Here is a 16,842-nt window from a genome sequence, read left to right as displayed (position 1 = left end):
CCAGCTGGTCCTATACTCTAGAAGAAAAAGATACATAAAAAGACTGATTTTGAACTTGATATGTTGGATTTCCTTATGTACTTCATAGCATTTTATTTTTTTGGTAATATAAAGGGAAGGGAAGGGGACGGGACACGCTCCGCAAGGTAGGCCCACACGACATTCAGAGGAGTCCAGTGTTAATTCTCAAATAGGTTTTTCATTGGTCATGTCATGGGGATATTTTCCGGGGTGATATTCTGTAAAACGAACCAAGATAATGTTGTTTGTTACACACTAACTGCTAACATAATGAATGGCTATGAATATGATACAATACGAATATGTATATGCTTATGTAACAGGATAAGATTATGAAATGCACTGTCGACGATCTTAGTACAGTTCAGGATCATGTTATGTAAAGTTTATGATAAGGTCTTGATGCGTTTATCGTATCTTGATGTAGCGGTCTTAGGTTCCCTTGACCGCCATGGTTCAGGATCATGTTATGTAAAGTTTATGACACATGACCAATACACAGAAATAGTACAAAGTTAAAATTAGAAATTGATCCTAATAAAGCTAAAAGCATTAACTATTTCCATATTTGATATAAATCCAACAATAAACTCTCCACAACTTGGAAATACAAATATACTAATTTCTTAAGATTCCAGCTTAGATAGTTGAATTATGCTATCATGTATCATGTGATCCAAATTCAGCAGAAGCAACTCTCCCAAACTTTATGAGTTGCTGTAACAATCGTTGAAACAGTAACACATCTTGGAATTTGTACTTTGTTTGCATTTGTTTGCCTTTCCACCTTGATTTTGAGCATGAATCAAAGCTTTCTTCTTGGAATCTTGAAATAGGTTGCTTTCTGTATCAAATTCATGACTTCGAGTCCTCCTTAAGTTGAAACCATTGTTGACTAATGATTTCGACAAATGTTTCTTTAGTTGGTTGGAAAATCGTTCTTCTACTTCAGTTGATGCACTCTGCATTTTGCAAGTTCTGAAATAATAGCAGTCAAAGTAAGATACACAAAAGAAAATAAAAGAGTGCATATTCACTGTTCCAATAAAGAAAATAAGATAGTAACCTATATATCTTTAAGAAAGCTAATTAATCCATGTGACTATGTTTTCCAGATACTAATCAAAACTCAACATCTAACACATTTAAGTAGCCAAAGTTATGAATTAAAACAAAAATTATAGTTTCTTGCAACCTATATCTCGTTAAGGTTGTAAAACCTTCAAAAAGAAAATATGAAAAATTGTTTGCTATGTAACAAAATAAGTTTGTATCCTATATCGAAAACTGTTAATCTTTGATGTTGCATTAAAAAAAGAAAAAGAAGATAAAAAAAACATTGAAAATTTAAGAACAGAGAAAAGAGAAAACGTACAAAAGAGAAGCGATTGTTGGAAACAGTGTTGATGTGAGAGCAGTTCACTTGGATGAAACAAAATCTGAGAGATGCGAAAATCAGAGAGAAGTAAGGGTTTCACTTATGAGGAATTGAACAAAGATATTTTAGTTTTATAGAGAAAAATAATGGGTAAACCTAACAAGAAAAGCCTAAAATTAATGAATAAACCGAACAAATTTTTGAAAATTAATGGATAAAGTTAAAAGAAAATACTTTATTTGTTTACGAGAATAAAAAACAAATTAAAATTTGAGAAAATAGTCTTTCAATTTTTTATTTTTTTTTAGAAAGTAGGATATGTATTAAAATAATTATACAATATCTTCTGATTGCAACGATTATTCTAAATTACTCAACTACATTTTTTTAACAGGAAATCACTCAACTATATCTCACATAAATTTAAATGGTATGACATGGAAAAGTTATTGAGTCTTAAATTGATAACTAGCAAAAAGATGGGCACTCACGTAAAGTGGTAAATTGCAAGGAATTTAAAGGATAAACTTAAATTATATAAATGAATGTAAAGTGGTACAAAGATTCATACATTTGCAACTTGTTTACTCGTTTCTCCTATAGTGCGGATAGTTTGAGCGTGTAAGTTTTGTGCGTATGTGAATTGTGACCCGTTTTTCTTACATTTTGGGTGCATGCCTATCTTGATGATAACTTCCTTGGTAGGGAAAATTTAATGAACAATTGTTAATTGTTAATTTAACAGAAACTCACCTATGACTATGGTTACATTAACCCAATACATCTAATATCAAGCAGGAGCAGGAACTCCATTTTAAAAAGATTTATTGCTCTGGCATCAGCAGTTTCAGCTGACCAAATTGTTTACGGTGAGCATGCTGAATTGGAGTTTCGATTTGTTGTCCTCTGTGACAAGTCTTTTTTATCTACAATCTTGTAATGTTAAGTATTTTTCTACATCAAGTAGGAGTGTATGTGCCTTAATGCTTGTATTATTTTTTATCTATTCTTTGCACTCCATTTTTGGTAGTGGCCGGGGTTTGAACCCCAGACTTTTGCATATTTTATGCATTGTCCCAACCAACTGAGCTAAGCTCACGAGGACTATTTTTTGCACTCCTTGTGCTTGGAGTAAACTTCTGCAATTTAGAATTTATTTAATCTTGCTTTTCCTTAGGCACTTGGGGGATTCTCTCTTGGTACGTACATATTGCGCAAAATTGCAATTAAAAGGGTACATCAATCCAGAAACCACCCCATTTATGTCATTCCCTCCCAAAAAAACATTCCACATCACAATCTAAATTTAGCAGAGTCCTACACAATCAGTTATGTCATATTAGTGTAGGCTTGATTCCTCTAGCGTAGAATTGATTTTATCTCCATAATAATTGATTCTATTTGAAATTAGAAATTGTAGCTAATAATTGGAAGTAACTGTTTTTTTTTTTTGGTGGATTGGAAGTAACTGTTAATTAGTTCATACTAAAAGGAAATAATCTTTAACCATGTTACATTTATCTCTCTAGGTCAAATTTCGGATTACAGTAAAAGGAAAAGGAGAATGAAGACCGAGGAAATATTTAAAGACAGAACAAATAGATGTAAATTTAAATCATCCAAATCCATATATACTATAATTTAGCACAAGTTCACTTCAAACCAAACCTATTCACAGAAACAGAAAAAGTTAAAATTATAGGCACACTCTAAAAAACTACGTGCATTAACTATTTACATATTTGTTGTAGATCCAAAAATAAAGTCTCCGCAACTTGAAAATCCAAATATACAAATTTCTTAAGAAGATTCCAAATTTAGCAGAAGCAACTCTACAAAACTTTGACAACTGAGGCTTAAAATCAGCGAAAGCAAACTTTGAACATCTCACTATGCTTGATTTTTCAGTTGCTGATTTCTTTGTTGTACTAATGCGGTGAAGTCTTCACCTGAATTAACCTTCATGAGTCTGCACCTGAAGCAACTCTAGCAAACTTGGAACATCTCACATTGCTTAATTCTCAGTTGCTGATTTCTTTGTTGCACTCATGAGTTGTTCGTGACTTGGAGTCGTCTTTATGATCAATGATTTCAACGATTGGTCTCTTTCAATTGATACATTCTGCATTTTGCTAGTTCTGGACATAATATGAGTGACATACATAGTTAGTGGAAAATTAGAAAAATTGCAGAAAAACAAAACAAGGAAACTATAAATTAAGGAAACAAAACAAGGATAGCACATTATATTTTGGGTAATGATCCTATGTGAAAAGGATGCTAAGAGAAGCTTAACTCTATTGATTAAAAGTTATGGAAGGGACAAAAAAAATAAGAGACAAAACGTGGGAATAATAATTGAATTGAGGTAGCAATATATACTAATACTACCAACAAGCCACAAGGCCCACAACTTGGTTTCCAAGATTTCAAAACGTCAGTTATGAAGATGTAACTTCAGGTAACAAAAATAATAGAGAGAATGAGAGGAAAGAAAGCATCAATGATGAATACACGCCGTCTTTGATTTCCGATGACTCAAGACGAGAGGAGGTGCAAGGAAATCTTGCTCTGATGAATAGTTTTGAAAATTGTTAACATCAAAACTATTCTTCAGAGCACGATTCCCTTTAGCATCTCCTAATTGTAGTTTCTGTACATTTCTTGACTTCGATTCCTCCTTAAGATGAAACCATTGTTGACTAATGATTTCTACAAATGTTTCTTTAGTTGATAGGATAATTGTTCTCTCTTAGTTGATAGTAAGGTTTTTTTTGGTTACAATAAGGGTTTCGTATATGAGAAACATAACAAATATATCTCTTTACTTTTATAGAGAAAACAATATTTTATATAAACTGAACAAACCTTTTTTTACGGAACCGAAAAATCAAATCTTTTTTTACGTAACTGAAAAATCTTGAAAATTAATGCATAGAGCTAAACGAAAAAACTAATTTATTTTTAAGGGGAAGAAAAATCTATTTTTTTTTAAAGAAAAAAGTGGTCAAAAAAATCTAATTAAAAAGGATAAGCACTAAAATAAATTGATACGTGTCCCATGCCAAACAAAGCTTCTCAGCAAGAGACAAGTGAGCATATTTGGCCTACTGAATCAGCAAAAAGGAAATTTGGATAAAAAATTGTTATTTAAACAAAATCAAATAGGAGTATTTAAACAAAAAACAAGCGCATACCATACCAATGCTATACAAAGAAAAATAGACAACGTTTAAGGTTATCCTTCCTCTGTTACTGGGACTAGGTTTTTAATAATACTATACTTTGACATAAATTATAAGGTTTGCTTTCATCCTCCACATCCCCTTCTTTTTATGCATGTATTTCTTTGCTTCTTACAACAAGCTTCTTTACATTCAAAACATGAGTTTGGTGCAACCTTTCTTCCATTCAAACATTACCCTCTAACTTCAAATATAATGTAGATAGATCATACTCAACAAAAGGAATTTACATTCAAAACATGAGTTTGGTGCAAGTTAACGAGTATACTTGATGGTGTGTTTTGTTTCTTTATTTGTATAAATGACAGTTTTTTTTTGGTGTAGATGGATCATGCTTGCTTCAACAAAAGGAATTAGAAAGAAGAATGGTGGTTCATGATTGTTGACATTAGTGGCGGAGCCAGGAATTTTGTAGAGTATGGGTAAAATTTTGACAGCAAATCACATGTGACATAATATATAAATAGTCATAAATCGAAAGAAAGTGGCTCGTCATTTTATCCATAAAAGTACAATTTGAAATAAGAGAAATGAAACATAATCTACCAAAAGTGTGCTAAATCGAATTAGGAAGTAAATGCCCTTTTCGAGACCTTTCGCATGAATGTTCGAATAATATCAACATTATCTAGTGATTTGAATATCTCCCGCTCCATGTAATATATCATCAAGTCATTGAACCACACATCGTTATCTGGGTCTTGGATGCCATTACAAAGGAGGCTGTGGAAATACTAAAACGTGTTCTTGTGAAAATTATGTCGAGGGTTCTGAGATTCCATGCAGTAAAAGTGGCAGCAATATTTTAGTTTCGTGGTTGTTTTTCTTTCTTGTCACTGAAGACGTAAAGTTAGAGATCTACTTTGAGTAAATAATTATAATTCCACCTGTATTAAATCACAACTACTGTGTTTCATGTCCAATACTCGTCAAATTCAATTTTTGACTAACACCGTTATCAATTTTTATTTTTTTAGATTGATTGCCTTGATCATGGTGTGGATGCAAACCTAATTGTGGAAATAAGATATCCCAAAAGGGTTTGAACTTGTGATTTGATACAAAAGAATTTATTTGATAGCCCCTCTTTATTTCAAACATGATTCTTTGTTATTGGTTGTAGGAATTTCATGTTAGACAAGAAAATAGCTGAGTTTAATCGACATACATTTTAGTGTTGACATTCAATGGGATATTACATATAGTTTTCAATTTACCCTTATAAAATTGAGATAGTGTACAAAAATATTGAAATTTAATATTGTTAGTATATCTTCTAAATCATTGTTTACGAAAAATGTAGACAACTATTCACTTTAAGAGTTTATTATCTATTTGTTAGAAAGTAAAACTAACACTATATTTTGCACTCTTGTGCTTGGAGTAGATCCTATCAATATATTATTACGCCTTGTACTATTATGGTGTAGAAATTTGAAATCAACAAACATTCATTGGATTTAAGAGTAAACTTCTGTAGTTTAGAACTTCTTCATTATATTGTGGCTAATGAGTTTTTTCAAGAATGTGGAAGAACCAAAATTTGAATACAAAAAGGAAACAATCTTTAACCATGTTATATTTAACTCTCTAGGTCAAATTTCGGATTACAGTAAAAGGAAAAGGAGAATGAAGACCAAGGAAATACTAAAAGAAAGAACAAATCAGAAATAGATGTAAATATAAATCATCGAAATCCATATATACTATACTTTAGCACAACTTCACTTCAAACCAAACCTATTCACAGAAACAGCAAGAGTTAAAATTATAAGGAGACTCTAAAAAGCTACCAGCATTAACTATTTACATATTTGTTGTTGATCCAAAAATAAAGTCTCCACAACTTGAAAATCCAAATATACAAATTTCTTAAGAAGATTCCAGCTTAGACATTTAGTTGAGCTATCATGCATGTGATCCAAATTCAGCAGAAGCAACTCTACCAAACCTTGACAACTGAGGCTTAAATTCAGCAGAAGCAAATTTGGAACATATTGCATTGCTTGATTTCTCAGTTGCTGATTTCTTTGTTGCACTAATGCGGTGAAGCCTGCACCTGAATGAACCTTCATGAGTTGTTGGTGAACACGAACATTTCTTAGAATTTGTAACTGGTTTGCATTTGTTTTCCTTTCCATCTTGATTTTCAGCAGAAATTGAAGCTTTCTTCTTGGAATCTTGAAATACTTTGCTTTCTGTAACATTTTCATGACTTTGAGTCTTCTTTATGATCAATGATTTCAACAATTGTTCTCCTCTTTCAATTGATATGTTCTTCTTTTTGCTAGTTCTGGAAATAATATGAGTGACATACATAGTTAGTGGAAAATTTGAAAATTGCAGAAAAAAACATGGCCTATTTAACTAATGATAGCTAATTAAAAGAATGATACACAAAAGAGAATAAATCTAAATTATCTGTTCCAACTTCGTATAATCAAAAGAGACCAATAGTATATATCCGGGTAGCAATATACCAGTAACACACTTAATTGCGAAGGGACCTAACAATAGCATTATATTTTGGGTATTGAACAATGATTATTTCAGACGACCATCGGACTTGGCAGTCTCGATCGATTCCACTCGAACGATAACATTATTGCTTTTGGAGGAGATTATTCACTTTTTAGTTAATCCATATCTCTTTAAGAAAGTTAAGTAAAACATGTTACTATGATGATTTTAGTTAACCTTCCCCACAAGCCACAAATTGGTTTCAAAGATTCCAGTCTAAAATCAAATTCGAACACATGAATGTTACCAAAGTTTCAATTAAATAACAATTTATGCCTCTTGAATTGTCAAGTTTTCATAAAGAAACAACCCTTGACAAAAAGAAAAAACCCAATTCTATTGATATAAATAATGATGAATCTCTTGTTAACCAGAAAATTGTACATGATACAAGTGTATTGACTACTTTCATAAAATTGCACACAATGTAAAAAGAAACCCTAGTTCTATATTTATCATATTGTTAATCTTTGATCAGGTATGAGAAACAAAACAAAAAGATAAATCAACTTACAGAAGAGAAGCGTTGTTGGAAAGGTTGTTGGAGTGAGAGCAGTTCACTTGGGTTGACATTGTTGATCGATGAGAAGAGTTCAGAGAGAGATGCAAAAATCAAACTTCGTGGGTACAAGAGACGTAAGGGTTTTGTTTATGAGGAATAGAATAAATATTTTTTATATTTATTTATAGCTGTTACTTAATGGATAAAGAGAAAAGATATTTTTTTTATATAAACCGAACAGATCTTTTTTCATGGGAATATAAACAGAACAAATCTTTTTAACAAAAAAAAGAAAAAAAAGGTCTTGAAAATTAATGGACAAAACGTAGATACAGTTATTATCTATGCTGAAAAAAATAACCCTTACTCACACACGTACAATCCTTCATGGGCACAACATCCTAACATCAAATAACAGTACCTTGAACCCATTGCTACCTAACCCTCAACATCAACAACAAAGAAAGCCATCAGACTTTGAAGAGGTCGTGACAAGCTTTGTTATGATGACCCAAGCTAATCCACAGGAGATCAAGGCAGGTTTTCCCCCCTAATTTTCAAAAACTTGCAATTTTGGCCCCCTAAGTACAAAAACTACAATTTTGGCCCCCTAAGATTTAGCCCCTTTGTATCTTTGGTCCTTTTGGTCAATTTTGACTTATTCAACGTCTATGTGGCCTGCCACGTGTGTAATTAATTAATTAAAAAAATAAAAAAACAAAAAAAAAACCATTTTTTTAATTAAATAAATTAAAAAATCAGAAAAAATTAAAAATAAAAAGTGAAGGGACGTGATTCATCCAAAACATGATAACCACCTTCTAGACATACCCTCATTGCTTGCAAACTTGATTTCTTTCTTCTTGTCCCCTTCCATAATAACAACATGTTTTTCAATCATCTGTAAGGGAATTACACATTTCCCTAGCAGTTCCTCTTTGTTCGGCACAACCCTATCTTCCACACTCAAAATTAACGGCTCTTCAAAATTAGCGGCTCTTCAAATGGTTTTGCAGCCACAAACATCAAATCCTCATTCCACATCGGATTGATACTCCTGCTCCGAGAGATTCTAGTCCTCAAGGTCTTCTCTAGTTGTGGATTGTAATGATTAATGATAAAACTGTTTTAATTTATGTTCATTGTGATTAATTTTTAATTTCTGGGTTTCATTAATGGGGTAGTTTATGGGTTTAAATGTAAATAATGAACTTTTGTAAATGATGAATTTTTGGGTTTAAATTTGTGTTAATGTTGGATGATGATGATGATGAAACTATTTTGGGTTTAATTTTTGAGTGTTGTGATTTCTGAATGAGTGTTGGGTGAAAAGGATGAAGGAGAAGGAGAAGAAGATGAAGGTGTTGTGATGGGTTCATCAAGATCACGCCTCTTCCTTTTCTTTTTCAATTTTATGAATTTTTTTATTTTTATAATTTCATTTATTTAATTTAAAAATATTATATGGTTTTTTAATTTTTTTTAAATTAATTAATTATACACGTGGCCTGCCACGTAGGCGTTGAATAAGTCAAAATTGACCAAAAGGATCAAAGATGCAAATGTGCTAAATCTTAGGGGGCCAAAATTGTAGTTTTTGTACTTAAGGGGCCAAAATTGCAAGTTTTTGAAAGTTAGGAGGGGAAAAGTGCACTTTAGCCAAAACAATAAAGCTTCGATGAAGAATCGTGAAAATCACATTGGGCGGATAGCAAAACAAATCGCCAACCAATCAAATGGCATATTTTCTGGAAATACACAAGATAATCCCAGGAATGAAAGTTGCAAGGACATTGAGTTGAGGAGTAAGAAGGTTTTGACATCGGTAGTTCCTAAGGTTATCAAAAGAAGGGAGGTTGAAAATGTTGGGGAGGATGAATTAGTAGTTGAAAATAAAAATGGTGAAGTTGAAAATAGAAATGGTGGAGTTGAAAATGAAAAGGAAGAGAAAAATTCAGAGAGAGAAAAAAATGAAAAAAAAGAAAGATTAGGGAGAAAAAAGAAGAAATTGATTGTTGTAGACACTATTCTGCGGAGAATAAAGAATCAAATTTTGGAGGGACGAGATAAGAAGCATGAAGTGTCATCATATGTCAAACTGCCATACCCTCATTTGTCAAAAAAGAAGGAAAAGCAAGAAGGTCAGTTCAAGAAGTTTATGGAGTTGTTTACTCAGTTACAAGTGAACATTCCATTCAGCAAAGCTCTTGATCAAATGTTGGTGTATGCAAATTTATGACGGATCTGTTAACTGGAAGAAGGAAGCCCAGAGATGATGAAAACATTGCATTATCAGAAAATTGTAGTGTCATTCTTCTAATTAAAGAAACTTCCTCCTAAGTTAAAGGATCATGGTGCATTTACTATCCCTTGTACTATTGGGAAGGTGAGTGTTTGAAGAGCATTGAGTGACTTAAGGGCTAACATAAATCTGATGCCCTTATCCATGATGAAAAAGTTAGGATGTGGGGAACCTAAGCTAACAAAAATCAATCTCATATTAGCAAATCAATGTTTCTTAGCCTTATGGTGTATTAAAAGATGTACTAGTGAAGATTAATGATTCGTTGTTCCCTACTAACTTTGTGATTTTAGACATGAAAGAAGATGACGAGACTCCAGTGTTGTTAGGGAGACCTTTCCTAGGAATTGGGAGAGCATTGATAGATGTTGAGATGGGAGATTGATTATGAGGTTTCAGAATGAGCAAGTGGTATTTAATATCTTTGAAGCTAGGAAACATAGGAATGAGAACCCTCAATGTTACTGGGTTGATGTAATTGATAGCTTGGACTGGTCGAGGAAACTACTCAAGAAGAAATTACAGCACAACCATTGGAAAAAGTGATGGCTAATTCAATTTAGTGTTGTGACAAAGACAAGAATGATGAGGTTGATGAATGTGTACAACAACTCAATGTGTCAAAAGTTGAGTTGGTAACCAGAAAAGTTGAAGCTTTGGACGTAGTTGTAGCAAAGGGGGTCGAAAATTCGAAGGGTGATGAAGTAATAAAAACTGAAAAACCAGCTCCACCTGAATTGAAAAAACTCCAGTCCATTTGAAATATGTTTTTTGAGTGAAGAGGTCATCAAACCATCCATCATTAGTAGCTTTTTATCCAGTCTTGAGGAAGAAAAACTCATGCGGGTCTTGAAAGACAACCTGGGTGCTCTTGGGTGGAACATCTTAGATTTAAAAGGAATAAGTCCAGGTTACTGTATGCATAAAATTCATTTGAAAGTAGAATACAAGACGGTGGTCCAACCCTAGAGACGACTTAACCCCACAATGAAGGAAGTTGTAAAGAAAGAGGTTCTTAAGTTGTTGGACGTAGGTATGATTTATCCCATTTTAGATAGTTTGTACGTAAGTCTGGTGCATGTGGTTCCCAAGAATGGTGGAATGACTGTGGAAGAAAATGACAAAAATGAGTTGATCCTAACCCAAACAGTCACTAGCTAAAGGATGTGTATTGACTATAGAAGGTTGATCAGACCAGAAGGATGGATTATTTTCCCTTGCCCTTCATGGACCAGATGCTTGAGAGGTTAGCGAGACAAGCCTTTTATTGCTTTTTGGATGGGTATTTTGGGTACAACCAAATTGCGGTGTTTATAGAGGATCAAGAGAAGACAACTTTCATTTTCCCATTTGGTGTGTTCGCATTTCGGAGGATGCCTTTCAGTTTGTGTAATGCGCCTGCTACTTTCAAAAGGTGCATGCTTGTCATCTTCTCTGACATGCTTGAGAAGAACATATAGGTATTTATGGAGGACTTTTCTATTTTGGGTAAGTCCTTTGATCATTGTTTATATCACCTAGATGATGTTCTCAAGAGATGCAACAAAACTAATCTTGTTTTAAACTGGAAAAATGTCACTTTATGGTTATAGAAAGGACTTACCAAGTTGTTCACTGCACCGGAAATCATTGCACCCAATTCGGACATTTCATTTGAACTTATGTGTGCTGCAAGTGATTATTGATGCACAGTTTCGGTTCTGGCAAGTGTACTAAATAGTTTACCAAGTAATAAAGTGATAAGTAGAGTATTGTATCCATAGGGATTGTCGTTTCGTCCAAACAATTCTAGTTACTTATTTTTATAAGTTGACAAATATAAAAGATAAAGGGTTAGAAAGTCGTGCAATTTTTATCTGTTTGCAACAAAGCAAGTTACCTGCTTTTGGTTGTAGAAAAGTAAGAAACGGTTAGGATTCCTTGAATCCCCCTGTCTATATTGTTGGATATATTAAATAACAATAATGTCGCGTTTATTTTTCTTAGATAGACTATACAAGTGATGAGGTCGTTGGTATGTTACTAACCTACTTTGGTATATCCCTCCGATGGTTAACTTCACCTCCTGATCGCATGGTGATCCTTACGTGCAGGGTCTTGCTAATTCAAAGGTAATTGAAACGTAAACCTAATTTGGCTTTCCAGTATTTCCCAAGGCAATGAAGGTTAAGGTTCCCTTAGGTCTTCCCATCTATGAATCTTATGACACTCATAGCACACTCTCTCTACACTTGCTTAGTGTAACATCCCGATATTTTTAATATTATTTATGGCCTTCAAAATATTTTTTTATAGATTTATAATTTACTAATGATGCGTTAGGAGGGTAAGGAAACTCTTATGACTTTGGAGCCTATTTATTTTATTGGTGGAATATAATATTTTTACTCAATTTATACTACTAATCATTTGACCATGAGCTTCTCTTTTGTTTGCTGAGTCAAAGGATATGTTTCCCTCATTATTCACTCTTGTTAATTAGCTTAAGAGCATGTCTTGCTAAATATTAGGAATTCACACTCCACGTATCAAATACTTCCTATAGTTATGCTATGAATAGTTCATAACTTTGACTAATTAGTAATTAGGGTAGTTAGTGGCATTTACGGTTCCTCCATAACCATAACCCACGTTTAGGATTGATTGAGTGGAGTATCATTCTCTTAAGTAGTTATTTTAGTCTATCTCAATTCATATTGCAAAATCCCTTATATGTTTCTCTAACTCTCATAATCGTGCTACTTGCCAGTCTCACATCATCAAAATATTATAACTCATTTTCATGCCTCTTCATCCTAATTATTCATCCTAAATTATGTTGGTACATGATGTACCTCACGTTTTCTTCTTTGGCCATGTAATTCAATCTCTCTCACTTTTCTCTTTAATTACATGACCCTCTTTTGATATATCCCACACCATCCTCTTGATTTACCTTACGGCTCCAAACAAGATCCATGGCCATTAATTTCTCTCATGCTTATTCTTGTAACTATCATTCATCAAATAGTTTTTTCACGTATAGTTGCTTCTGTTCCATGTTTCGTGTGATGCAAAGGTAACCCCTTTCCAACCATTCCTATATATTCTTCCTATTTCTATTTTGTCTCTAATTTTAGGATTTATGCTTTTGAAGCTTTGAACTCTTTCTCTTGCAAATTGTCCGTGAGGCTGTTGAGTTTCCGTGTTCGAAAAATAAGTCTTAGAGGTAAGGGCTTTTTCCCTATACGTCCATAATAAGAACTAGGACGATGTTATGAATTAAAGGTAGAGATTCTTGTTTGTTGAAAAGAAAGAAAACCAAATTAAAATATGAATTTATATGGTAAAATTTAACCTTTTATAAAAGTTATTAGTTTAATTATATTTTAATTATATTAAAATGTTACGTAGAATGACATTTATTTTATTTTGATATGCATATATGTTTTTTTGTGGTATTGGGAAAGAAGTGTTGGATTTTGTTGATAAACTAAAGAAATGAAAATATAGAAATATGAGATTTATAAAAATATTTCATTTTGGTTCATATGGATGATGATGTGTTAATACCTGATTGTGTTTGGTTATGAGGTTGCCTTAGTGGCGGGTATTTTAATTGACTATGCATTTGTCTTAGGGGCGGGTTAATAATAGATTTCTGTGTGGTGCCTTAGTGGCAGGATAATATCATATTGCATTGTTGTCCCTAAGTGGCTGGATTTAATCTTCATTGTTCATGATCACGCATTAGCATATGTATTTGTGTGGTGCATGGGTGGTGGGTTATTTCTGTGTGGTGCATGTGTGGCGGGTTATATCCGGATCATGTAGAATCTAAGAGCATGCATTTTACACATAATTGCATTGCATTGGGTCTGTTATACATTTGTGTGTGGATAAGTGATTAAACTATTATAAAGCAAAAGAAATTGTGTGAAGCTTATTTAAAGCATATAACTTGAATGTATTTTCCTTATTTCTTTTTAATTGAGAAGTTTTGATACTATCTATTTTATGACATTGTTTCTTGTGCTTTGGGTATGAACCAATTTGGATAAGGAAATTGACCCTTACACTAACATTTTAGGTACCAAAGAAGACATGTGTACACTTTGGTTTTGCTTGAAGCGCGTGCAGGGAAGAAATTGATTTTAATTGAATTGTAATTTTAGAAATAACTTTGAAGGATATTTAGTTTGAGAAGTTTAATTAAATTATGTTAAGAATTTTGTATAGATTTTGCTAAGAATTTATTATTAATGATAAAAGAAAATAGTAGTAATTTTCGAAAATGAGAATGATTTAGGCGTAATGTCTTGGATCAAAATTCGGGGCGTTACACTTAGTATATAGTTCTACAAACGGACAGCTCTATTCTACGTCCACCTTACTAAGGGTTTCAAGAGTATGGTTCTATTAGGTTACAACATATTTCCTTCAGTTAGGCACTTGTTTCCCTAATTACTAACCAGTTAATTCCTAGGTTCGGTAGGGTACCACCTGTAACGCCCTACTTCTATCAAAGCGATAAAACACGCGAATAATACAAATATTCAAGAAATAGACGTCACGTCTTCAATAAAACTCAAACAACATGCATGAAATATTTCTCAAAAACGTCGTAGGGATAAATAGCATACATCTCCAAATAGCCATGTCATAAGCATCATAAATACATCGTCATATAAATCTCAACCACAGAGTCAACATCAAAATAAAAGGAAACCGACATCCTAATCAGAGCCCTAATCTAAGACTCCAAAGCAGATAAACGAGGTAGCTCCAAATTTAGCCTCCATCAATTCACCAAGCAAAGATAAGTTAATCATACACGCCGTCTACACCATATTTAAATATAGTAAGGCGGTCAACCAAACGACCACTAGGGGAGTTAGTTCACATTTCATAAATAAACATAATCAATTGAAAATGTTTTCATCATTTTAAACTTCCAAATGAATAAAAAAAATAATAGTTCAACATCCACATCATTCATCATCACATATAAAATCATGTTATCACAAGTATACAATTCATCAATCACCAAGCACATAAGCAATTAAGACTCATGTCAATCATACAATGCGCCTAGACACGACTCCTATATGCATGTCGTACGATTTTCCTCCAAGGTCGTCACCTCATGATGCAAACATCACATCACAATCAACGGCTATAATCAACGGCTATATGGATACATGTATCCGGTCAACGGCAATATGGATGTAAACATCTGACACGACATATGATGAATGAACATATGACTCAATCAACCATGCATATGTACATTCACAACAAGTCAACGGCTATATACATGTATACATGCATCAATCACCAATCACATCAAAATTAGAATGTATAAAATCACCATCAACAATCAACATTTGGCATATTCATTAATCAACATCAACATTATCATTATCAAATCATTATTTAACAATCATCATCATAAAACAACGACTTCGCCTATTTTCTCATAATTCAAGTAAAAGAATTATATAACACACCATGGTAAACATCATGTTCAAAAACTATCAATCATTCATTCATCCTCATAAAGTCATATTAACGTATTCGCAAAGAGACTTGCAAGTTATTCGGTCTTAAAAATCATTTCCGACAAGGTGTGTATATTTCGGTAAAAATCCCAATTTTTCGGTTAACTCTAAAGAAACAAGGAAGACCAACTCATTTGCCTCAACTATGCATATACAATAATCACTTTAATGTGCAGTTGCATATACATGTTCGTCTTATCGGCCAATTGTGATTTAAAACGCCAACTGGACAATTTTCGGCCCAAAAACAAAGTTAATTCACTTATAAAAGAAAACCAAATGTAAATCAAGATAGAACCACGCTATAACATTCTTATAAGCTTAATTGTACTTTGATTGAATAGGGTCAGGTGTTACGAACTCATAGGCATGATTTAAAAGTCGTCAAAACGCTAAAAATCGAGTTTTCGGACACCTGTACAGCAGGCACGATCGTGCGGCTCAATGTCGAGCCATACGCACAGTCTGTGCCCCTAGCACGCACGGTTGTGCTCGTTATGTAGACATAAAATCCGATTTTTCGACGTTCGCCATTTCGCGCGTAAAATTCAAATCGTTAATCCGTTTTCGCCTACGCGCTCACTTAGCTTTATCATATTCTACAGAGAAATTCAAGTTTCAACCATCCCAAAACATATTTCCAAAACCTAACATAATCACTTAATTTCAAAAACGCTTAAACGTCGATTAGTCACACGAAATTCCCGTTTTCTCCCAAACGAATCGACTAACATAACCTTAGTATAAAAACAGAAATTCATTAATCAAAAGTTCATTTTAGCCCATCACACACAAACTTAACACAACTCCACAATTCAACCCACAACTTCCCAAATTAGAACGCCCATTGATAATTCAAAATAACACCACAACATCATTTAAGCATAGATTCATCAACAATTAACACAACAACACCATTTTACACCAATTTGAGCAAAAATCAACAAAGTTTCATATAATCACAATTCAAAGATGTAAAATCAACAACAACATGTTTAGCATCAATTTCACATACCCAAAAGTAGTGTCAAAGTAGGAACACGAAATTCACCACTTAAATTCACAAAAAACACAATTAATGAAATAAGCATTTATAGAATTAAGTAGAAAAAAGGTTTTTAGCTTAAGTTATGAACGTACACTATCCCCTTTACCTCAATTGAGCATAATCCTAGCCTTGGCTTCACTTTTGCTCCAACCTCTTGAATCTCTACCCTTTTCTTCTTCTCTCAAGCTTCTACTCTCTAACCCTTGTTCTTGCTCTTTCTCTCTCTACCTCCCACAAAAGTTTGTGAAATGTGTGAATGACCTAATTTCTCTAAAGTCTAGAGTTT

The 16,842-nt window shown here is 33.1% G+C and overlaps 1 protein-coding gene across 1 annotated transcript; it reads right to left on the bottom strand.

Annotated features, from left to right (window-relative positions):
- Positions 1–6,306: 6,306 nt before the first annotated feature.
- On the bottom strand, positions 6,307–7,850 carry LOC11431689 (uncharacterized). The gene is made up of 2 exons (XM_003622738.3): positions 7,679–7,850; positions 6,307–6,937 (listed from the first exon to the last, which is right to left on the bottom strand). Exons 1-2 carry the CDS (start codon positions 7,735–7,737, stop codon positions 6,553–6,555), a joined length of 444 nt encoding a protein of 147 aa, XP_003622786.2. The 5' UTR covers positions 7,738–7,850; the 3' UTR covers positions 6,307–6,552.
- Positions 7,851–16,842: the final 8,992 nt, after the last annotated feature.

This window comes from Medicago truncatula, chromosome 7 (assembly GCF_003473485.1).
Source record: "Medicago truncatula cultivar Jemalong A17 chromosome 7, MtrunA17r5.0-ANR, whole genome shotgun sequence".
In the NCBI taxonomy this organism is placed as follows: domain Eukaryota; kingdom Viridiplantae; phylum Streptophyta; class Magnoliopsida; order Fabales; family Fabaceae; genus Medicago; species Medicago truncatula.
Note: the sequence above shows the minus strand (reverse complement) of the source record. Positions and strands in the feature narration are given on the sequence as shown.